Source organism: Pyxicephalus adspersus, chromosome 8 (assembly GCF_032062135.1).
Source record: "Pyxicephalus adspersus chromosome 8, UCB_Pads_2.0, whole genome shotgun sequence".
NCBI lineage: Eukaryota > Metazoa > Chordata > Amphibia > Anura > Pyxicephalidae > Pyxicephalus > Pyxicephalus adspersus.
The window spans coordinates 14,895,971-14,920,535 of NC_092865.1; the positions used below are offsets into that span (position 1 = coordinate 14,895,971).

General features: G+C 37.8%; 1 protein-coding gene across 3 annotated transcripts in view; it reads right to left on the bottom strand.

Annotated features, from left to right (window-relative positions):
• Positions 1-4,763: 4,763 nt before the first annotated feature.
• The window catches only part of MCOLN2 (mucolipin TRP cation channel 2), a 28,108-nt gene continuing 8,306 nt past the window's right edge, over positions 4,764-24,565 (bottom strand). For all 3 annotated transcript variants that reach the window (XM_072419579.1, XM_072419580.1, XM_072419581.1), the window contains exons 2-14: positions 22,860-23,022; positions 21,593-21,766; positions 20,510-20,660; positions 19,546-19,636; positions 19,375-19,471; positions 18,229-18,328; positions 17,102-17,214; positions 16,482-16,631; positions 14,123-14,224; positions 13,892-14,014; positions 10,382-10,588; positions 6,538-6,668; positions 4,764-6,212 (exon numbers count right to left, since the gene is read on the bottom strand). In XM_072419579.1, coding sequence (XP_072275680.1) covers positions 6,176-6,212; positions 6,538-6,668; positions 10,382-10,588; positions 13,892-14,014; positions 14,123-14,224; positions 16,482-16,631; positions 17,102-17,214; positions 18,229-18,328; positions 19,375-19,471; positions 19,546-19,636; positions 20,510-20,660; positions 21,593-21,766; positions 22,860-23,022 — 1,639 coding nt within the window. In that variant the 3' untranslated portion in view covers positions 4,764-6,175. The remainder of the gene's footprint in view (positions 6,213-6,537; positions 6,669-10,381; positions 10,589-13,891; positions 14,015-14,122; positions 14,225-16,481; positions 16,632-17,101; positions 17,215-18,228; positions 18,329-19,374; positions 19,472-19,545; positions 19,637-20,509; positions 20,661-21,592; positions 21,767-22,859; positions 23,023-24,565) is intronic.

The following is a 24,565-nucleotide window of genomic DNA, read 5'->3' on the forward strand; positions in this document are numbered from 1 at the left end:
TCAATATCACTTCAGCTATATTATTAGGATTTAATATCCTGGGATTACTATTCCTCATTCTGTGCACAGAATTCCTCCTAAGAAAATATAAGAGGAGCAGGGAACATGCACTGATAAAGCATCTTCAAACAAAACATGTTAGATCATGTATTAAAAATGAAAAGGACAAATACCTACTGAAAGATTTGACTTTAGGCAATTATTGTGGGTGATCAATGACCTGGAATAATTCCCCCCCATGCTATAGTATAAGTCTTGCAAACTTTGCTGTATACACTCTAGTTTTTAGTGTGTTTTAGTGTAGTTTTTTTATCTACTTCCCCTGCCATTTATATGTCGCTGGGCTGTATTTAGACAATATGGCACAGAACACCTCCATGATCTCATTTAAAGCTCTGCACCTTTCAGCATGTGATTACTTTAGTAAAAGCTATTGTAGAACGTGGTATATTTTTATCTACTGTCTCACGCTTAAAAAAAATAAAAAAATAGCTTTGCATTTCTCACTTTACCCCCAGAACCTTCCTTTCAAACTTACCATTCCTTCTTCCAGTAGCACTTACGTTCTAGGTTGAATGACAGCCAGCATGCACCATCACACTGAGAATAAAGAATACAATACAAAAATGTACATATTCCAAGATGAGGGTTAGACCTCACTTCTCAAAGGGGTCTTGATTAGGTATGGTTTTTAAAACTCGATCTCGTTTGAAATTGTAAGTGAGAACAGCCGGTGTAAATTCGCCAAACGAGATCGAATTAAAAAAAAAATTAATTGCATTTATTGATCAGCTCAGTGTGCAATCCCCAGGCACTAGAGGTTAAATGGGGACAAGTATACCATTTCAAACCTCTGGTGCTCTCTGACTGGCTGAAGAAAGAGTTCATCTGCAGTTCAGTTCCCACGGTCACCGGACTGATAAGTACAGCCCAGTGACCGTGGGAACTTTGCAGTCACAATTGATTGAAGGCACGCGTGTGCCTCCAATCAGCTGTGACTGGAGGAAAACTCTGCGATCCCCAGGCACTAGAGGTCAATTAACCTTCAGTGCCGGGGATTGTAAGGATCCTTGATCTTCCGATGGTTTCACGAAATTGGATTGCCAAAATTTTGTGGACCCATCGGAAGTTGAAGGAAATTTTCGCGAGAATGCCAGAGGCATTCTCACTCATCCCTAGTCTTCATAATACAATGTGGCTTCTATGTACATTTGCAAATGTATGCAAATGAAACAGTTAATATGAAGTAAAGAGTTGACACATTGAAGAGGTTTTCTATTGTGGAAAATGTTTGTATTGTATTGTTTTATGAAATGCCCTGTTAACCAAACATCATAATGTGTTTTTTTTAACTTTTTTTTGGAACTTTTTCCTTTTTGTATAATTCTGCTAAAAGGGTAATGGGGAAGCTGGGGTTCCGCTTTAATCCTAGAACATGCTTTTGGGGACAGCATATGGTCAGCTTTACCTTTCCACTAATTTATCCACCAAATCAAGAAAAAAGAGAAATGGTTTCACGTTTCCTGAATGGGCCGTCTGGGATCTCACCACCCTCTATACACACTTCCCCTTACAACTCTCTTGCAGAATTTAGCCACAAACGTCTGAATGCTGACAAGAAAAATAGAATAAGGAAATAGGTACCACGTATTCATGACTGTGCTGCACCTTCTACAGTGACTTTCCATAGTATAGACAAATGTATATAAAAAGGGGGGGGATCTTCAAAAAGTTTCTGAACTTTTTTAAATCTCTGTTAAGCACTCCAAATATAGATTTCATAACTTTCTACATAATTATCTTCGTTTGTGATGCATTTTTCCCCACCTTGTACCAACTTTTTATTGCCATCAGTATTACTCCTCCTGCCCTCACCGTTTCTAACAAAAAAGAAAACCCTTGTATATAAAAGCTGAAAAGTTGTGAGTGCATATGTGTTCACCCCGCATTGCTATGAAACTCCAAAAATTTTCTGGTCCAGCCAATTAACTTCAAAAGTCCCATAATTTGTAAATTGTGGTTTACCTGTGTGCAGGGATTTGTGATTTGATGTATGAATATATAAATAGATCTGTTAAACCCCAACTCTGCAAGCAACATAAAGATCAATGGGTACTCCAAACAGGTCAAATCCAACACTTGCTTGTAAGCATTTTATATGCTTCATAGTCATTTCAGAAAATGAGTAGCTTTCAGTGAACTTGCCAAAGAAAAGCAAAGCATGTAATATAAAAAAAAAAAAAAAAGGGAGGAGTAGTAGAGCATGTTGTGTTTTTGTTATTTGCTCAATCTAAAACTTTCTAAAACACATACAAAATACTCCTAGTCAAGGGCAGACATATCAGTGTAGCTGCATTAAAATCCCTGAACAATCCTGAGCCAACAGCGGCCCTTGCATGGTCCTTGCCTGGGAACCCTGCTGCAAACGATGATATATAGTTTGAAGTTACCCTGTCAGAAAGATGAATTCCAAACAGGTCTTGTGTCCAGTAGGGACACAATTTATGTAGTGATCGTCAGCAGGAGGACCAAGGAGTTTAACCGAAAGTTGCCATTTACAATCAGACATTTAATGTAGAATGTCTCTGAAGCAGAGTAGTTAAGAGGCACTGGCAGCAGGAGTGGTTAGTATGCACTCTCTACTTTTGCAGGTTGACGTGCTTGGCATTTTGTTAAGATATAAAACTTATATATGCTTTAAATCCAAGAAAAAGAGAAAATCTACCATAATCTCTGCAGAAGGGTGACAATCTAGAATTAGAGTCAATGAGAAACTCAAGAAGCAGTGGGACATTCTACATGCCAACTTCAGTTTTTAGGTACTCTTTATTAACCAAATTCCAGTTTACTTTGTTTATACAGTAATGTGATAAAGCAAGAATACCTATGTTCAACATGCTTGAATTATGGATGATACAATTGCAATATACTTGCATACGACACCCAAAATTGACATGTGCATTCATTCTTAAAAAACTAAGTTAGTGAAAACCTATACGTGTTTAGGTAAACTCCTACAATAACTATAACTTCAAATCATAGGAAATTAGAACAAGAGATATCTAAATTTGGTGCCAACGATAGAACCTACTTGGGGAAGGGGTATATGCAAATGCTTAAAGGTGTCTCCAAGAACCCCAAATATTACACATTATGAAATCCTCAGGTAGCACTAAACAGCTAGAGTCAAAGGGCATGTGCTCACAGTCAGGTCTTCTGGAGCATTGAACTTTAAATGAATGAATCAGAAAGTGGTGCCAACCAAAGACTGCATTTCAGAAGTATAGCCCAATACCAGCTTCAAAGAATGGATAAAGGAATGTTATGTTTTGGGTTTGCTTTGTGGCTTCAGGGCCTGGACAGCTTGGAGTCAAAAGGAACAAAGTATTCTGAAGTGTAGAAATGTGTGCTTGAGGAGATGTAAGGCAATTCATATGAAAGTTGAAATGGATCCTTCAATTTGGTAAAGTCAAATCTAAAGCGCAGTGCCAAATCCAAAGAAAGTTGCTCAGGGAAGGGACTCAAAATGAAGAAATGATGGGCTATGGACTGTCCTATTTAAAGCTCAGGTTTGAAAAGGACAGGTAATGTAAGGAAAAACAAAACATCTTACATTTACATTTTGAATAAATTGGTTACCATTTCACATTTTCAATATTGGTGGAAAGTTGTTAAAAACATAAAGAAATCATTTCGACTTAAGGGGTCAATACAAGTTTCAAGGGTGTTCTTTTTACATGATACCATTACATCCATTGAAATTTAAATGTTTTTCTAGCGCTTTTATTATATCATCCTACTGAAACAAGACCACTGGAACTTTATTTATAACATTTCGATGTATGACTATGATAGGATATGGATATAAGAAATGGAAATCCTATTTAGGATAGGTTTTTTAAAAAAAAAGAAACAAAACTGAGTGTTCAATAACGTTTGACTTGTATAACCTGAAAAATCCTCAGTTAAAAATGTAGACTTTTCTTAATTTATTCCATTTTGAAATACCAATGTTTTCTTTGTTTATGCCTAATAAAAGAACTTTATTGATGTATTATGTAGCAGGCAACCACAAAATGATTGCACAAGAAGTTACAGGAAAAACATTATGTTGGTATTTTTCACTGATGACCGGAAAGTTTCCGATCTCTAACCAAAGTCAGGATATAAGATCTAAACCAATGATATACTAAAAGCTTTGCCAATTAATGGGGTTTAAACAGCACAAGAGTACAGTACTAATGCAAATGATGTGGCCGTAATTCTGCGACACCAGACACATTTATAATGGACTCCCTTCAGCACTCTTCTCTGGGTGAACGGTGGTTTGAAATGGAAGTCATGAAACTTGATAAACATCACAGAGGGTCATTAAATATTTACTAGCCGATGTTTTCAACTGTAATTCTTAAGAAATCTTGGCATGAAAAGTTAAAGACCTCTGTTCACACTTAAGCAATGTAAAAAGTTTTTGGTGTGGGGCACAGTTGTAGGCTCCAATATTTACCTTTTTATTCACAAATCAGCCATTTGTAGTCCATGCATTGTTAGGACTGACAGGTGAATAAACAGTTGTTTGTAGCGGAAACCAAAATTGTAAAATATATTCCCTGCAGGCCAAGTTCTCTATGTACCCATTGGTGGGATCTCCCCTCTCACATAACCACCTCCCCTTTGATCCCATACAGACAACCATAAAAACCCAACAGATGGTCCAGGTTTTGCCTTTCTCAGCCAAAAAGAACTCAGCTTTACAGACCACATTAATATTAAAGAACATTCACTTTATTTTATAAACGTCCGCTGATAAACATTTTACATTTCAGAAAATAATCCACATTTATAAATTATTCAATGTCATAAAAATAAAGAATTTTCTGTAAACAGCATTCGGACCTGGTGGAGAAAAAGGGTGCAAAAAAAAAAAAATAGAGAGAGAATATACAAGACTTTAGGGCAACTGACAAAAGTTGAAAAAAAAAAAAAACAACAGGACATAATTAGGTTCCAGCCAGATTATAGATTTAATTTTCTGTTGCAGATCAAAAAACAGAACCTTCTTGGTTACAATGATCTTCCAACAGAGGTCAATGGTACCCAATAAAAATGCAGAATTTTATTTTTAAACAACACACTGTGTCTTTGTTACTTTGAGACCCCAATCACTTTTAGTAAAAGGTGTTTTTTCTCCTCCCCACTCCTATAAAGCTTGGTGCAGCATCTGACCCCATGAGACAGAACTATGGCCAGCCACAAACACGGTCACATGGGGGGGGGCAGTGACATCACTTGTGTAAGCTCCCAAACACCTAAGCTTTGCCAGGGTAGACTCATGCAGAAGAGAGGGTTGGTGGACCGGTGAACCTACTTTACTGGGAGGCAGGGGCTACAAGTAGATTTATTTTAGAGTAAAGCCATAGTGTCTTCTCATGCAAGAGCATGGGTAGAAGATACGTGTTCTGCATATATCTGCAAATATCAAAGTGATGAATTACGTACCTTTCATTAAGAAAATGCTGCTCCAGATACAAGCCTAAAAGCCAAAGCACTTAGTGGAGATTGCATGCCTTGCACTGGAAGAATCTTGCAGCAGCATTTTCTCCGTCAATGGTAATTCTAGCCTCTCATCCCATATATCCCAGCAATGCTTTGTATGTTGGAACATGGTAATATTGGAGTATACAGCCTAGTTAAGGCAGTTGATTTTTCTTGTAAAAATGTGAAAAATACAACTGACATAAATCCATTTGCATTTGTCCAACACATGCACAGATCTCCATGCAAGAGCCCTCATCAGATAAGAAGCCATTGGTGACTCAACCTATTTGTTCCCTCCAAGAAATAAAATGTTTTAGGTAAACTGATCCTAAATTTCCAATGTTTGCAGAATAACTGAAATAGACCATATTTTGTGAGGGTAAAGAGTATATTTTTGGGGACTCATCTTCACGCGTTGACTGAAAAGATCCCCATCAGTTGTCAGAAAGTCCACCTACCACAAATGTATATTGACAATAAATAATTTACTAAAGCTTAAATCCTTCCCCAAGAAGGAAATTCAGAGCACAACCGACCGTTGCAAGTTGTCCTTTCGTAGTGTCCCACCCTGTGTGATACCAGAGAGCCCTGTATTGTCCTTTGTGATATTAAGTTAATGGTCCATGCTGGATCATAATCAGTTTATTAGGATGAATTCATTATCTTCACGTTGTCTGGAAAAAAAAAAATGGATTAATGTATTTTTATCCGTATCATAAAGCAAATATACTTTTGATTTTATTGTTAGACTAAACTTTCAATAAAGCTCATAGCACATGCACTATAGAGGCATCCCTTGCACAAGCCTGCAACAACCACCAGGTGTTCATGTTTTCTTTTTCTGCCTGCCCCACTATGAAAAGAAATACTTTAGGAAGGGAAGATGGAGGACTTTATTGAATCTCAGCTTTTCTAATATTCACCCATCTGGCTCGTTTATTAATAATTTAATAATGCAAAGTATTTTGTACAAACAGCTGATCCTTTCTGAGAACTGACCTGGGACAGCAGCAAATAAAGGGAAAGGGGAAACGTTTTTGTTCTGATTTTGGTCCATATTCCAGCACGCCATCCCCACTGCGTAGAAATTCATGCAGGTCCGTTATCGGAAAACCATTTTGCTGATATTTCTAAGAAGAATGCAACAACAATTCAGACAAAAGAAACCAATTAAATAAGAAATCTACAAGTGTGACTTGTTTTTCACGCTCAAAATAAAGTTTAAATTTAAAGAGTCTAGCAAGAAAAAAAAAAAAAAAAAAAAAAAAATATGCATAGCTGAATCTGTGGTCCCCATGGACAGCAATAATCTCTCCCTGGTGGACTAAATAAACCATCTCTGGCTGTGATGTTGCAAGAGACGAGTGTGATATTGAGGAAAATAAGTTCTGATTTTCCCTTTAAATATAACAAATGGTCTTCCTTTAAAATGTCTTCGTTGGAAATGGTCTCTCTAATGCTACGTACACACGTGTAATAATTATCATTGGAAACAAACAACTAACGACCGATCGTCTTATATATAAAAAATATAAGCTACTGTACATTTTCATTGCATTATACACAATTTTTTTTAAGTTTTTTTTTTAATTGTTTTATAAAAAATTTTTTTAAAAAGTTTATTATTAAATGTAATAAATTTTGGACACCCGGCATTCGTGTATGCGCCCCTCGACGATTCCTGATGATGTCAGTGCATATATGACCGTCGACGGGGGTCGTAGCAGGAAATTCAAATATTTTGTATTGGATTCAATAAAAAGTCCTGTATCCAATCCAATACAAAATATATTTTATGTGGTTTTGTCGATAGGTTTGTGACGTTGGACTCTGTTTTAAAATTTACCGCACTAGGGAGGTTTTAGAAAAAGATATTACTATACAGTATACCAAATTATCGCATTTTCAGTATTTTTTATTTTTTTATGCATTCTTGTTTAAGCTGATTTTTGTGTTTTATTTTTAATTTTATTATTCGAGTTATTTTTTTTTTTTACATGATTGTGTGTTTCAAACTTCATTATATTCAGGATATCTACTAGACCCTTGTTGGACATATTTCTGTAAGTTACAGGTCTACAATTTAAAAAAAATAAAATTTCATGAAAAACAGTGTACCGCTTTTGGTACAGAAATCCAGACATCAGTGAAACGCCCAGGTAGTTAAACACTATAAAAAGTGTAAGCAGAATCTCTGAATGCTCTAAGTGGAAAAGTGTAATCTGCTAACCCGAAATGCTACTATAACATTGTGATTTCTGAGACATCCCTGTCTGGAGTGGCAGTGGGTGACACTAAAGAAGCAGAAGCATAACTGCAGTTGTCAAGGGTAACGGTGCGTGCTTCTGTTTAAGCCCGTGGTGGCAGTCTACCTGTGATGGTGTGTGTGGTAAGGGTTACCAGGGTGATTAACCTTGCCCCGTGACGGCCCCTCTTCAGCCTGCTGGTGCGTGGACTGTTGCAGAGCGTGCTGGAAGGTCTATGTGCAAAGGTGTGGTCTGAGAGGGCGTTCGTCACAACGAGCCTCACAGAGAAGCTCACAGCAGCCAAACCAGCGAGGAGTAGTTCTGCTGTTGCTTCCTTACCAACATGCATGAGGCTGCAGTGTATTAGCCATCTACAATCAATGCTGTTTAGGCATGCAAGCAGTTACTTTAGGGATCCTGTTGTTGGCAATTTGCAACCAGATCACTAAGGTGTCAAGGACCTAAATAGGCTTTTTAAAGCTCAGAAAACAGAAATATTATTCTAAAAAAATAAATTCTGTAGCTATACCAAAGAAAATACTAGTCAAATAAAAATCCTAAAAATGTTCAAACATTACTGTAAATTAACTTGTGCTTTTGCTTGAATTCCTATCAACATGCCAATGACCTTTAGATCACCACAAGTGCCCCACTAGTGTGTTTTATACTGGATTTCTTCAAGCAAAATCTTTGTGTTGTTGTAGGTCTCCTTAAGATAATCAGATTGGGCAATTGGTACACTTGAGTTGGAATTGCCATTCTGCAGTAAGGCTGCCGTCAAGCTTCTTTGGGAGCAAATAACAAGGAGAAACCATTCAGAGGGACGATTCTTTTGTTGCAAACTGTTGAAGAGCCGATTGATGTCATGGCAATAGCATAATGAGCCGTCATCAGTGAAGAAAGTTTTCAAGTTATGATTTTGTGCCTAGTAGCAAGTTACAGTAACAGCTTTTGCAAGCAAGTGTTTCTGCTAAAGCCTAGAAGCATGAAGTTCTGCTCTGTCATTGAACAAAATCAATCAGCTTTGCCTATGTAAAAATCTCCCAATTATGATTCTTTATTGTCCATGAAAATCAGGATCGAATCATTCTTGCTTGTAATCAGATGCACTTGCGTCTGTAGGTGATGGAGAATACAGCGTGAGTCCATCATGTGCTGTTACAGAAACATGCATTGAATCATTATGAGGAACAGGCCTGATTGTAGAATCCAGGCTGGGATATACAATTTTGCTTAGTTTTAGCTGAGAATCCACTTGTGTTCACATGGCAAAAACAGCAATCATTTAGATCAGCGGTCACCAACTGGTGGTCTGCAGACCACTGGTGGTCCACAGCTCTGGCCAGTGTTCCCCCCAGCAAGGTAAGGCAAAGGACCCCACTGGGAGGGCGCGTCAGCCAGAACTGCAGACCATGGCTTCCATACGTACGGATCACAGGCTTAGAGTGGTGGGTGGTAGTCTCTCTGGACACAACCCACCCATTCTCCCATTGCAGGCTCAGAGCTGCAATGGGAGAGTAGGCAGTTTCTGGCATCATGACGTCACTCTGGGGAAACTTTCCACCCCCTTAAAATGACACACGGCTCCCCGTGCATGCGCGGTCCAGAGTTCGTGAAATTAGTGGTCCGTGACATCTAAAAGGTTGGAGACCACTGATTTAGATGGTCTCAGGGTTCCCTCCATATCATCGAGATTGCAAATGGCATTGCTGCCTTTCAACGATTTAGCCAGTAACTCAGTCCATTGGAAAAACTTGTAGAGATGACAAGTGGAGCCCAAGATTTATCCTGGTCAGGGGCAGGTAAAACACAATTTGTATATATCCTAAAATCTGCAGTAACTGGGCGATCCGCTTATGTCATGAAGCAACCACACATGTAACAAAAATTGTCTAGATGATTTATACAATTTCTAGACATGATATCAACCAACATCAATGACGTTTGTAACAAAAATAGACAATTGTTGTTAGGTTTTGTGATATAATTCATTTAGGTTAATTATACCAAATATGAAATATATCATTCCCTTCATCACAAAAAATAGACGTGCTCTAAGAAAACTAAACACAAATTTGAAATCAGCATTATAAATATTACAAGGCCCATATAAAATAATCACTGATGAAAATGCACCTAAAAGGTGGCTTGCAAGTATTCTCCCTTGTTAAATATCACAGAAGGGCCAATGTAATGTGCTCAATAGATGTTGACCATTAATTATGCTTTCAGTTTGCGCTCACAAAAAGTAACACGGACATTACTTGCAAGATCAACAGGTATTTTTAGTACTTGCTAAAAGTGTTCTAAGCCTGATAAATGAAAACCATTGCAGCTACCCAATTCTATGGTTTGGCAACCTGCGATATATTGCATTTGTATTTGGGTTAAGGTGATTTAAAACAGCTGAAAATTGTACACAAACAGGTATTTCCACAGAAGATAGATCTCTTCTCAGTGATGAACTTTATCAGGTACGCAAGAGATAAAAAGAAAAAAAAAAAAAAGAGCAAAAAGCAAAACACACACCAGAATAGAGGAACATTTGTTATGGAATGAAATGTATTGGTTTCTAGATACAGCTTTTAAAAACTCACCTTAATGGTTTCATAGGAGTCAGTGATTAGTGCAATGAACAGACTGAGAATCATGTAGATGAACAAGCTGATGAAGGAGTAGAGGTACAGTCTACTGAACAGCCATACAAAGGTGCTCTTTTGCTGGATCTGTGCAAATGTGGCAAACATGTCATCACCATTGAGCAATGAGAAGAGACACTCTGCCACGGTATTCAGATCTTCAAACTGAGGGAGAAAAGAACATTTATGGTAGATATGAGAAAATCTCAAGTGGACCTGGATCTCCGATTATCCAAAAACACTACATCACAGGGCATGGGAAAGTAGAGTGTCCTATTTTCTGCAATATCCATGCTTATACATATCCAAGTTTGTGAAATGCTGCACACATACATAAATCAGAGTTCTTTAAAATATTACAACAGGATTGTCTAAAAATTTTGTTCATATTGAAGGATTTGACACCAGTAACCTTTGATGAGGAATGCAACATCCCGTAAGACTCAGATAAGGGACTGTGGACTGAAATTGAGTACTGAAAGGAATCGATTTGCAATGTCATAATAGGATCTGAATGTTGCAGTTACCTATGTTTTGAATTTTTATTCACTGTGAAGGAATTGTTCTGGTGACTTATAATCTGGTGTATTAAGGTTTTTACTGCCTTTTCAGTCTGAATGAAGGGGTTCTCCAGTTCCAAAAAGTGTGCAACAATGACACAGGATAGATTTTTCTAACTCCAATAATCAAAACTACAAGTAGTTGGTTTGTTCTTAAGCTGAATTTGTATGTAATTCAGAACAGGTACTATTAGGTACAGGTATTATTTTAGTAAATGCAATTAGGACAGATGTTTGTCTCAACATATTAGGCAGCGTTGTGTCAATTACTGTATAAAATCCGTTCTGTGAGTTAACCACAAACAAACAAAAAAAAACACTTTATAGAGCCTAAACATTCATTAACTTCTGGAGTAAGCTGTGCTTTCACATGCAAAAAAGAAACAACTGCAGAGTTTGTCTTGGTCACTAAAGAGTTACAAGGAGTTGCAGAACAGCTCAGCCCTTAAGATCACCCACAACCTCAGCTGTGTTTAGCAAAAGATTTCTTCTGTAAGTCATTGAAACCGCCCCCTCAAGCCTCCATACTGCACACAAGCAAGCAGGGAAGCCCTGTTCATTTCTAGGAGTCTTTCGTATGTCTGATGTCCTTAGCTTGGGGACTACATATATTGTTATATGGATAATTGGCATCAAAAAGGATTTATGCTTATGTTAATATAAAAAAAAAAAAAAAACTACCTTGAGCTAAACTAACTTTACCCCTATACTAACTATTTTAGCAAATAAAGCCACACATACAAAACAAGTCTATATATGATACAACAATAATTTAGTGTCAAGAGGCAGTTTACAAGAGAACTAAAAGCAGGAAAGGACCAGGCAGGTGAGCAACCAACAAAAAGAGAAGCTAAGCTGGTAGACCTGTTTTATGTCCAAATGGTGAAGTACCGCCAAACAGGGTAGGACCAGAAGTCACGGAGACATGCTGAAGGGCGTTATAAAGCTACTTCTTTCCTGTTCAGACCTCCAGTTATCAGCAAAGGGGAATATGCCAAAAACTTCCTTTGTGACTCCAAGATGTCATGTCACCAAAAGCCAAGAGATGCAAAAAAACCATAGAAGCTATAGAAGTGTCCAAATCAACCACAGCCTTTAGGGCCAACATGTAGGGAAGATATATTGTATTGCTGAAAACCACTTGAGTGCAAACAGGGTCGTAGCTTGTAGAAGATGCCTACAAATACCCAAAAGGGAGCGTGTAGTCAGTCACACCATATAATCACTTTATATTATAATACTAGGGTGCATTTTGTCTCCACAACAAACATTTCTCTTTGCCCAGAATGCCCTCAGGAGATGGCCCTCAGCATAAATCTATAAATCCAGTAGCTGGGAGGAGGAAATGTAAAGATCATTAGATATCAGGCAACAAGATTAGAAGTGTTAGACACACAGCACGGAGAGAATCCTGCAATTAAAGACTAATGGACAAGAGATGTTATGTAGTGCACCATTTACTGCTGCACTGGGAATACATGGCTGGGATTTGGGTGTAATGCACATCTCAATTTCTTTCCTTTAATTAGAGGTAATTTAAACCTTCAGTGCTGTAATCTTCCTTGGTAAGTGCAGAAGGTAATGTACATGGAGAAGAGGTCATAATGGGGTAAATGAGATAAAGTATTGAACAATGAACTATAATCTCTTTAAAATACATCTAGAATGTTATATGTAGACAAATTAATGAAAGCTAAAGGGATCACAAAAACACAAGTAATGGATCACAAAAATCACACCTGCCAATGGATCACAGAGAACACTAAACACTGCACTGCTTTTATACCCACACCTTGCATGAAGTTTTGGAGCATTGGGCAGCCTAATAAAGTTTTTTTGGGTGACCCAACTCAATACAAACTATTGTAAGTGGCCACCTGCTAGGTTTCTAAAAAAATGCAATTCTGAACTGTAATGTGCACAGGCTCTTACAGTACCTTGTTAAATTAAATTGTAAGATTACTTAAGTACAGTGGTACCTTGGTATAAGTCCTTAATACATTCCAGATCCTTGGACTTATATCAAACAGTACTTTTACCAAACAATTTTTTTCCATAATAAATAAAAGGAAAATGATAAATCCGCTCTTATGAAAAAAAAAAATCTTATTGTTATTGGCATATTATACATTGATGGGGCTGTATGAAATAATTTAAACGCTGCTTAATACTAAAATACATAAATACAAAAACAATTAGATGAAATAAATGAAAATTTAACCTCCCTTTACCTTGCTGAGAAGAGTCGAGTGCCTACTAGGATGGTGCTGAGAAGGGAGGAGGAGGAGATGTTATGTAATTCACAGAGAGTTATAGCGCGGGCTGTTCACTGAATGGTGGCAACTGGCGTACTGACGCTCATGGGCAGTTGCGGCTTTGTCTCGAGAGAGGTAAATAAGGGTAGCGCCTGGTGTTTTGACTCATTTTGACCCATACAGGTTCTAGCACAAAGGTTTTATACCAAGTAAAATTTTTCTTGTCGAAACAGGACTTATACCAAGTTGGACTTTTTCCAAAGCGCACTTATACCAAGGTACCACTATATTTGTATTATTTAGGGGAACCCAAAAAAGATGCCTTTTAAAAAAGTTGATTGGCAGCTTATTACTTACCAAATGGCGCACAAAAGGTTTAGAATATCATACAGGAACATAATCTTTCCATTGTAGTTACTTTATACATAGTTAGGTTGGAAAAAGACAATTCCATCAAGTTCAACCACTAGGGAAATAAACAAACCCCAGATAAAAACCCTATAGACATAGTTGATCCAGAGGAAAGCAATCCGATGTTCCCTGGATTGACAGGTATCTTTACTTTAATACCCAGTTATATTCTGCAGTGGGTACATTCATATAGAAGAAACCACAGGAATATTGGTAAGCACACCAGAAAAAGGCACACATACCTTCTCATGGTAGGGTCCTAGCACAATCCAGCCACAGAAAGTGTACCCGAGGTAGATCATTCCTGCACAGCAGCAAAATCGTAAGACTTTTGGTAATGACGCCTGCATGGTCAATATGAGAACCTATAAATAAAAAGACATAACTAAAATGAAGCATGCTTAATAATTGATAAGCTGAAATGACAATTTGTCAGCAAAACCAGTCAATACCTGGATAAAATATACACTTACATTATATTTTTGGAAGTAGCCCAGATATCGAATAACACCGACCCAAACCAGCAAGGTGGAAGAACCAAGGAGTAGGCTGCACACGTCATAGGATGTCAGGTTCTAGAAGGAACAAAACCTTGTGAGAGGCATCACAGAAACATAAAAACCTCAATTTAGTCCAGAGAACAAACAATTATGGATATTTGCAAAGTACGTTATAAAGAATTGTCCCATGCAGGGTTACTGCTATGGCATTGGAGAAATAATAAGGAAACTGACCTCAACATTGGAACTAAAAGAGAAAAGACAACAGTCAGCAGACATTGGCATGCTTGAAGTGCTAAGCATAAAATATCATTTGAAACTGAACTCCAGGCAGAATTAAAAGACACAGATAATTAAGCTTTTTATTCAGTAATACATCAATAAATGGATTTTGTAAATGCAAATGTTGAAAAAGTCTGAGTTTCTCCTGATATCTGCCACTATATAGCCAAGATTTACTCTTTAGCCAAGAGAAAAAGAACAATGAGCTAATTTTTATGGGTTAAGAGGAGACATGCCCATAGGAGAAATTAGGGGTTTGATAGATAAATCTCAGTCTACTACTTCTCCTTTCACTGTCCAATCTGAGGCCAAATGGACAGAAATACAAATCAGTTTGCTGGTATACCGGTTTTCAAATATGTAATTCTATTATATTGCTTGTTTCCTTAAAGCTTAGCTTTGAACTCTATCTGCATGCAGTTTGTACAATTCCCCCAAAATCCAGAAACATTTGTAGGCTAAATAGCTGTATGTGTATTAATGTGGTAGATGTATATCTTGTTAGCAACACAGAAACCAGTCTTTAAAATCTTTTACATTTGTGTAATACGATGGTGTTATATACTGTAAATACAGAAAAACCTAATATTACTTGCTGCTGCAAAATCTAAAGTGGAATACTGGTGGAGTGGATTGCCTCATATTCCCATCATCAGCTACCTCCTAGCTTAAATTTCACATCAAGCTGCCCTAGGGGGTGGGAGAGGGGTGCAACAAGGTTAAGAGGTATATACAGAATAATGGAAGAAGTCCTCTGATTAAAATTACCATTTTGCACATGGGACAGAGAATGTCGGCTCAGATGTTCATTCCGGAATTATTACTTTAATTCCTGTTAATGCTTGCTGGGATTCCTCACGTGCAACAGTGCTCAATGATGAGAAAACCAATCTTGCTGACTATCAGAGATTTGTCAGATAAGGGTAAACTCCAACAATGAACTTTCATTTGCTGCCTTTGGGTCTGGAAATGTTCCATTGAAAGGGTTTTAATATATTTGTTTAATAGGTGCAACATAATACAGATTAGTCCAAGGCGATATCCTATCATTAGATAAATTTGTGTTCTTTGCCCATGCAGGATTCTGATCAGTTTCATTGTTTCCAGCTCTTTGTGTACTACAGGACCACTTCCACCTATGGCATGGTATGGTAGGGTGTAAATTAGAAGGCAAAGTGAAAAACTGCTTCATCATAGGTGTAGTAGGGTGACTGCTGTCAACCTGAGACAGAAAGGGTGTTGCTAAATTAGTAAAAAAAAATGACCTGAAAAAAGAAACTAACACTGCCATTACATCTAAGGACTGGAAGCTAGAATATGTTCCTAAAGAACAAACAGTAAATATATTTGTTGGATTTCCTTTAAATGTAAAAAGAGAACCTGCAGCTCCAACCGGGACCTGTGCCCACTTCCAGACCAATTCAAAGATTTGTATATATACCCCTACACCTCTGCCACCAATACCAAAAAGATCAATACAGAGAAAACATAGCATGAAGTTTAATCTTGATAGTTAGTTTTAATGTATTGCTTCTCAGCTAGGTCTACCTAAGGAAATTAGTTTTGGCCAAGTTACCCCCTGGAATAAGTCATATTGTTTCAGATACCCCTATTGTTTGCACATGTACCCTCTTTCTATATATATTTTCCAATATACTTTCAGTGATCTTTAGTTCTAGATAGCCCAGGTACGGGATTAGAAGCTTTTACATATTTATTAGTGTCTCTATTAGATACATTTCCACTTACTGCCTGTCTTGATAAAAGAACTCACTGGAAATGGAAGTGGTGGTCTAGAGCATAGCAACTGCGCCAATAGCATTTTTGTAATAAAGGGGTAATACCGGTTTGTTTTGATTTGTGTCTGCACAGCCCAGTGACCTCTCTTTATTTCTTACAAGCAGATTGACCCCTTGAAGGTACCAGACTTGCCCTATTCCAAGGCATCATAACCTCTAATGTCTGCAAGTTTTGGGTAAGGAGGGGGAATGCAAAAGTAAAGTTTAATTTATTTTAGAAATACATCTGTGCAGTAATCTGCTGAACCTACCTTGGCCTTGATCTCCATCTTCATCACCGAACCAATAATTGTCATGAGATCGCTAATAATGACCATGACATACCAGCCATTGATAAATTCCAGTCGGTCAGCAGAACATACATGTCTATTATATTGCTCCAGGAAAAAATGCACAAATCTCTGCAATAAAAAGCAAAGGGCAAGCTGAGAAACAGAGGATTTGCTGCCCTCTAGTGTTGAAAGAGGTCATCTGCAATTCTGACAGCCCAGCAAGTTACAAGAAACCTCTCTGTATGTGGATTTTATTTACAATTTATAATTACAGTAGTTATCACACCATAGGAAAGATATTTGCAACTTGTCTGTACATATGTTAGTCTTTCTTGTTTATTATTTTTTTTTTTAACATGCATGTACAGGTATACATTTAAACATTTATTTTCTGTAAAGTTTTATGATTTTTGTGTTGGTACAAATGATGGCAAATAACATTTCCTATAGTTACCAATTTTGAATCACAAAAGTGTTAAATCCTTTTCTGGCACTAAGAGGGTTTCATTTCATACCAATTAATATAAATGTGGATAACATTAGTTGTAATTAGGCTGTATGTCTAAATTCTTTCTGGCCTGTCTGGAATTGGCACTTACTCTTTGTAGTCTTATAGCCAGGACAATGGAACGTGTACACAGAATGAGAGACGTCAAGCATGTTAGGATAACAAAGCCATCGAACACCAGGATGTAATGAGTGTTCTTTTGAGCTGCAAAAAATAAATAAAATAAATCTTACTACCTGTATTATTTAAATCTGAATGATTGCCAACTGTACTATGTCATTAACTAACAACCCACTTTAACCATGTTTTTGTTGTCCTCATTGGAAAACTTGCCACTTCCCGACTCAATGAAAAGGACTCATGGGGGAACAGCTGGAGGAGCTATTAAAGCATTTTTTGTGGTTGGGTAGTAAAGGGTTAAAACTTTTGTCAGCAGTGTATTGACTTCTGTATCTGCCAATACCTTTGCCCCTCTTTTTTTCTAATTTCTTGCACTGGGGTAATAAGTGAGCATGGTTGTTGGTGCTAGGCAGCCTGGTCTTAATATTTGAGAAACAGCTGGGATTTTCATGCACAACCATATTTGAGATGAGAATGGTACAAAAAGTGAAAGTATCCGGTGAGAAGCAGTCCTCTGGGGCCAATTTATTGTTAATGCCAGAAGTCAAAGGAAAATGGTCAGATAGATAGAAAGCCAACAAGTACTCAAATAACCACTTGTTACAACCAATATACACAGAAGAGCTTCTCTTAACTGGCAACATGTCCAAACGGAAGCAGATGGGCTGAGAAGGGGACCATACCAGTTGATACTGCTCAAGGCTTTTTCATATTAAGTAGAAGAGGTATCTTCAAAGCTTACCCTGATTGGGGTTTGCTTGTTGCCGGTTGTGGAGATTGCCTCCTTCTCCAGTGACCATCATCACCGGGACACAAAAGGTACGAGAAAACCGTTGTCAGTGGCTGGCTAAATTTCCCTTTTAAAAAGTTGAAGAGCCATAAAATTAGGTCCTCAATGCCTTAAATCTATTAGTTGAAAACTATAGGTATTTTTAAAATTCTATGGATTGCAGTGGTTTTGGTGGCTGATAATACTGCCACTAGGATCCAAACATTTGTAATGTAGATTAGACAGGGTAATATTTTGTGGTCTTAATAAAAAAAATATATAAATTGTTTGACATGTTGGTAGCAGAGACATTTCATGATTGTACTTACTGGAACCAGATATGTGCCAATCCTTGCAGTCCTGAATAGTAGCATCAGTGTCAAAGAAAATCTTCACCTTTCCACTATGAGCCTGGTTATCAAAGGTTATCTATAGGCAAGCAAAGATTTAATGGTATTATAAATATACACTGCTTTATAAAACAATTGCATACATCATATTACATAAAAAATGAAAGTGTAGCAAAGTACACTTGTTATCTACAATTGTTTCTTTTTATTTAAACAATGCCTTTTAAGGTTATCAAGTATTTCAGGGTACCACCCTCGAGGAGCATGAAGTGCAATGTGTCTGCCTCTATCAACAAACCACACACACACACACACACATCATATTTATATGGTTTGAAGGATGAAGTACAATAAAGAAGCAATTAAATAAAAAAAAAAATGTCTTCTAGATTGGGCTTTGAATGTTTTTAATTTAATAAATGACAGGGCATTTTGGTGAAGTTTCATAGATAGGGTCAGTAGCCAACAGTGAGCCACAGGACCGACTTGATGCCTCCCCACCAAACTGATTTGGGCCCCCATGGTGTCCTCTTCTGGCCGAGGAAGGAATTACATATCATTTTGAATCCGAGCAGGAGCTTTACAAAGATAAAGATAACATTGATACAAGCTGGAGATGTCTAATGTAAAGCTTTCCTTGCCCACCACGGCTTTTGTTCACAGCTTTTTCACTCTATACAAGACAATGGAAATGCAAAAAAATGTAAAGAAGGTTGATGAAGCTTAGAAGGTGGTCAGGTCAGATAGTACTTAAAAGCATACCAGCAAAATACACCTTTTGTGTGCTGTTTTTGCCCTTCTACAGAAGACCACTGGGAAACATTTGCACCAAGTAGTGGAGCCAAATTCCAAACACTGTACTCTCAGCTAGAAGCCTCGGTAAGTGACCTTCCTGAGATAGCAATGGACACATTCAAACCATCCCTACCTACTCTGTTCAAAACTACTAGAGAAGGTTGTGCTTACTTCTTCACTTACCAGATCAACTGAATGTGTATTTTGACCAGGTTGTCTAAACTTTTAGATACAACAGCATGCAAATATCTAGGATACATAGAACTGTTCTAAGTGGGCCACCTTCATATGAGATCATTCAGGTTCCATGTCAATATGCCCAGCACTTGCCTTGTTGTGAAACACATAGCAGTCTGGTAGCTCACGGACCCGTATGGTTTGCAGATCAATGCCTTTTAGTCTGAAGGAGATCTCTACCTTGATAAGCCTGCAATAGTAAGAGGATAACTTTAAATAACCGACATAAGGGAGCTTTATTAAGAAGAGGCAAAGACTTATTACCTGTAAAACTCCAGGCTGAAGAAAGGGTTGGCCTGAAGCAAGTCACGAGAATGGTTGGTCATCAACAGATCCTTCTGTATGTGTAGACACTCTAAAATCACATATAGACGTGAACAGATAACAGATAGGTGAACACTCAGCATACAAAGGGGTGGCAGCCTGGGCACAGGCAGATACACAGTGCATATAGGTTTTTTATTTGAATGTCTGCATGTGCATCTTTCCAAGGTCAAACTGTAGTGAAACGTAGACTGTTTGTAAGGCTGAAGAAAGCCCAAACATTGCGGAGCTTTGCTGTGTTGTTCTAGTTCTCCAGCAAAATAGTTTTTCCAAACCTTGGCTAGAATGAGAAAGGATTAGAATTTCTGATAAAACTTCACCACCATCTAGGTCCTCATTTGTGGAGTTTTTATATTCTCCCTGTGTTTGTGAAGGTTTCCTCTGGACAATCCAGAGTTTTCTAATATATCTCAAAAGTAGTTAACTGGATTTCCCCAAATTTGCTTTAAATTATACATATGGCAGTGGCAAGTTAAATTAGACTGTGAGCTATTTACACTTTACAATGGGATCTGTGAACACTGCAGAAAAATGTCTGCACTATATAAATGCATTGTTAAGTAAATACAATGCTTTCAGTTTGTCCCGGTTGCCATTTTTAATGGCTAAGAAAGTGAGAAATCCAAAATTGTATGGTCATCATTGTAACAGGATAATAGGGAATATTTTTGGTGGGACTTCGGTTTTGGTGATGGCCATCTAAAGGCAAGATTTCCCTTAATTTTGGAAATCTTCAACTAGTTAGACTAGTTATACTAGCTAGTATATATATATATATATATAAAAACAAAGAGATTGCCAGGAAATTGCATAGATAGTGACAAAGATCTGATAGCTATATTTCCTTCTTCATTCTGTGTTAACAGCGTTAACGTGATTTTGCAAAAAAACCAACATGAAATACCTGTCTCCACAGTGGGGCCAATATAGAAGGTGTCATTGGATGGGTGTATTGACCCTTTCTGATAATGCTGCTTGCAAATCTTTAGTCCTTTCCTCTTCTCATCATTTTCATAGCCGACTGTGCCAAGTGATAGATTACCAATTTGATGGTACTGTCAAAAAACAGAGAGCAAGGGTAAAGGACTAGGAATACAAGAAAATAATGTAAACATGGATATTTCTTTACCAATTACTTGCCACCACTTACTGGGTGGGTTTTCACTTTTTACCTTTGTTTTTTTCTTCTCACAGTTGACCCAATTCAGTGACATCTTCTACAGAAAACATTCAGTTGGATAGCAGGTAACATAGGATGGCAATTTATTTTTATAGTTTGATCCTAAAAAAAATTCTGGAATCTTTGTGTAGAGGTTCATACTCATCCCCCACTGAACTGAATAATTTGTTCAAAGCATCTGAAAGGACCAATCATTTACTTGTGGAAGGCAGACAACTCCTACGAAGTCAAGTTTATTACTTTTTTTTTATTGTGATTGTAATAGAGATTCGAATGGTTTTATTTATTTATTTTTATATTATTTGAATTTCATGAAAAATACTTTACAAATCCTAAATAATTTTAAATATGTTCTGTAAAGTATGATAAGTAATAATTTTACACACAGACTTAAAGGCCTGATGAAGTGAGACCCACAAATGTGTTTACTTCAACCTTTGGCCATGGCTTGGGGGAGAAAACAGAAAACCTTCTATACTATACCTGAGATTGAATAGTAATAGTTACTAGAACAAAAAAATCCATTTTACACTTCTTTTACTGATGAAAATCTTTACTGATCAGGGCCTAGTATTGGTGGATAGGATGTTTTCAAAGAGTGAGAATCTGCCCCTTGCCCTTCTTACCCCTTCTTCCCTCATTTAGAAGGTCCCACCTTTCCTCATTTCTCTCTTTTATTGTGGCATTCCATCAGGAAAGAGTTTTTTTAACAAGACAAGACTGAAGCTTTGTTTGAGAGTTAGTAAAAACCATTATTATTGATACCTTTCCTAGATCATGCAGTATTTAATGTCACACTATATTTACCTGGTCAATCACAAAGAATATGCTGTTGTAGAAATCTTTCTGATTGTAAACTGTAAGGCTGTAGTCATCCTCATCTATACCGCTATATCCTTTAAGAAACAAATGTTTAAAGGCCATAGTGTTCTCTTCTTTGAAGGAGACCACTAGTTGGTTACTCAACCCAAACAGGACCAGCTGAAAAAGAAAACAATATTTCAGATAAATAACATAATATAGCTGAAATTTAAAACTGCAATACAAAGCCCCAAAGAAAAGTGGGGTCCCTGTCACACTTACGTCCTCCTCGGTTAAGTGCCTACTCCTCCCCCTAATTCTGACCCCAGTTGCACCTACTCTTCCAGGTTTAATGTGCATCGCCCTTTCTGCCGGCCAATCAGGAGATAGCCTCCCTGGCTATTTAGCTGGTTCAGACACAGCGCTCAGTGTTCAATGTGTCTCCAGACTACTACTGACCCCCCTAGCTCTGACGTAGTCTGTTCTGCCCACCCTGATATGCCTAAGGACTGCAACACAACACCCCCACCACTAGAGGCACTGGAGAATATCAGGCTGTTACTTAAACTCTGCGCCTTGTCCCTTCTAAGGGTTCACACCACCACCTAGCCGTACATAGTGCCCCCTAGTGGTTCTGTCTCTCTGAGCATGACAGTCCCTGTTGGCTCCAGAAATTCTTGCATGCATCTATTTATGGGTTGAAGGCAGTCCAGAGCCTACAATTGCAGCAAAGGTGCACATTTTATAATTAGGCACAAATATGGAGGGAGTCTCCCAAGGTGTCACATTAAACTTTGAACGTTTTAGTAGGAACTTTTATGAACAACTTTACTTGGCTACCAATAACCATATTGTTGGGACTAATACCCAATTTTATAAAGTAGGGTGACAGGTTAAAACCTACAGCTCTTGAAATGGTATAATTAATTTATATTCATCAGTGTTGAGCAAAGGCCCAAATTTTTGGGTGGATGACAATTAGCCTAGCAGTATGTTTTAAGTTGTGGAGGAAGCCAGAGTGCCCATAGGAAATCCACATACAAACTTCAGGTAGTAACCCAGGAGAAATGTGTGTGTTGCAAAGCAAGAGTGCTGCCCACTCAGCCACCATACCACAAAGGGTGCCTTATCCATCTCCCAAAAACAAGCCTGCAAGTACCAGCATAATATGCGTGGCTTTGGAATGCCCCCAATAACTAATTCTACCAACAGTTTTGCTGGTCATAAGTAATTCAACTATCAAAAAAAGTCATAAAGAATAAACTTTTATCACCTGTGTTGTCACCATAACAATTTTCAGAACCTGCAAGGCAAGTTTCCAGGGTATCTGGCGCCGAGCCCTGTACTTGTCACATGGGCTCATAAAATAAAACTTTAAATCTTCCTTCAGCTTTAGGCCCTCCCGCTCCAGCTCCACCTGTTCCATAGAGGAAACCCTGCAAAACAAGAACAAAAGCAACAGTCACACGCTCGTCACAAGAAACCTGTGATCTACCACAAACTGAAATTATGTACAGAGCACTTTTTTTGTGAGGGCGAGTTGATCACAAGACTGGTTGTACAGAATTGCTACCGGGCACCAAGACGTATACGATGGACTTAATAACATGCCCAATGACATTGGATAAGAAAGCACAACTTTATTATATTAAAACATTCTTTTTTCATAGCCTGTGCAAAACTCAATGAAATGCATAACTTAATAGGCCCTGGATGTGTAAGTGTCTCCACTGTAAGATTTCCTGTCTATTTGCTGGACATAAAGATCATGGAAGCAGGGTGTGAACCTGCGCACAACTGCGTTAGAAAATACAGAAAACCAAAAAATAAAATATAGTATATTGCAGCATGCCAGCCCTTTCATATGATGGGTTTACTTTTTTAAGGCTTTCCCTAATATTCACCTGTTCATCCTATGCATAATCGTTTCTGTCCCAGGGTGGCTATGGTAATTTCTACACTGTAGCTAATGAGGGAGCCATTAAGGTCATACATACTAACTAGGTCTACCTTTGTTTAACACCATTACATGGTGAATTAATAGAACCGGTAGTTTAGAGAAGACTGTCTGTGCTTTAATATCACCAGAAGTAACAAGGGCACATCATTTCTGGCTATGTATTCTGTATTTTCCTTCTATTTTCTGTACTTGTTAAAAATGTTTTTAGCCTAACAAGAATTTTTTTTTTTTAAATATGACATGATGAACTTGCTAGTTGCTCCCTAAAACAATACCAGTGCGAGTTGGGGACAAATTATTTATTATTTTCTTCCGAAGCAGTGCACGACAAGGCACAGTCGTGTGCTACTCTACATTTTGATGCGCTATGAGCATATGTGTTCAGCTGTGTCACCATTGAGGGCCTATTAAAGTAGAAGTAAAATTCCACTTTTAAAAATGTTCGATCAGGTAGGTCACAATTGCAGAAAGAAATTATTTTGGAATATTCCTCTTTACCTCCCTGATTGCTTTGGGAACGGTCAAAAACAGCATGCACAGCTCAGCTTTGGCTACCAGGATACCCAGCAACCCTGGCATCCCCAGAACTGAGGTTATCCCAGCCTGGCCAATCAAGAAGGAACTAAAGATTGTGGCAGCCTGCAATGGAGCAAGAATGAGTGGATATCATGGGGTTTGGTTCCACTTGAATGATACCCAAACACACCAATACAGGTAAATGTATTATTGGGCTGCGACAACACATGTATGAAGGCAATGAACACGCATTTTATAAATGCTTAGAAAAGCAAACATTTATCCAGATCTGAATGACATAAAAACTTCTAAATTTTGTTAAACATGCAAATCATTACAATTTTTTCCTAAATCGAAATGTTTCAGCATCTAAAAGCATTTTCCAATCACTAAATGCTTATGTCTGCCTTCTCTTTGCAGCCCAAAATTAAAGTGCTCCCAAGTGCTTTTTTTTTTTACTGTGCACTAACATTTCAAACATGGGCTTAAACTGTAAAGTTGCA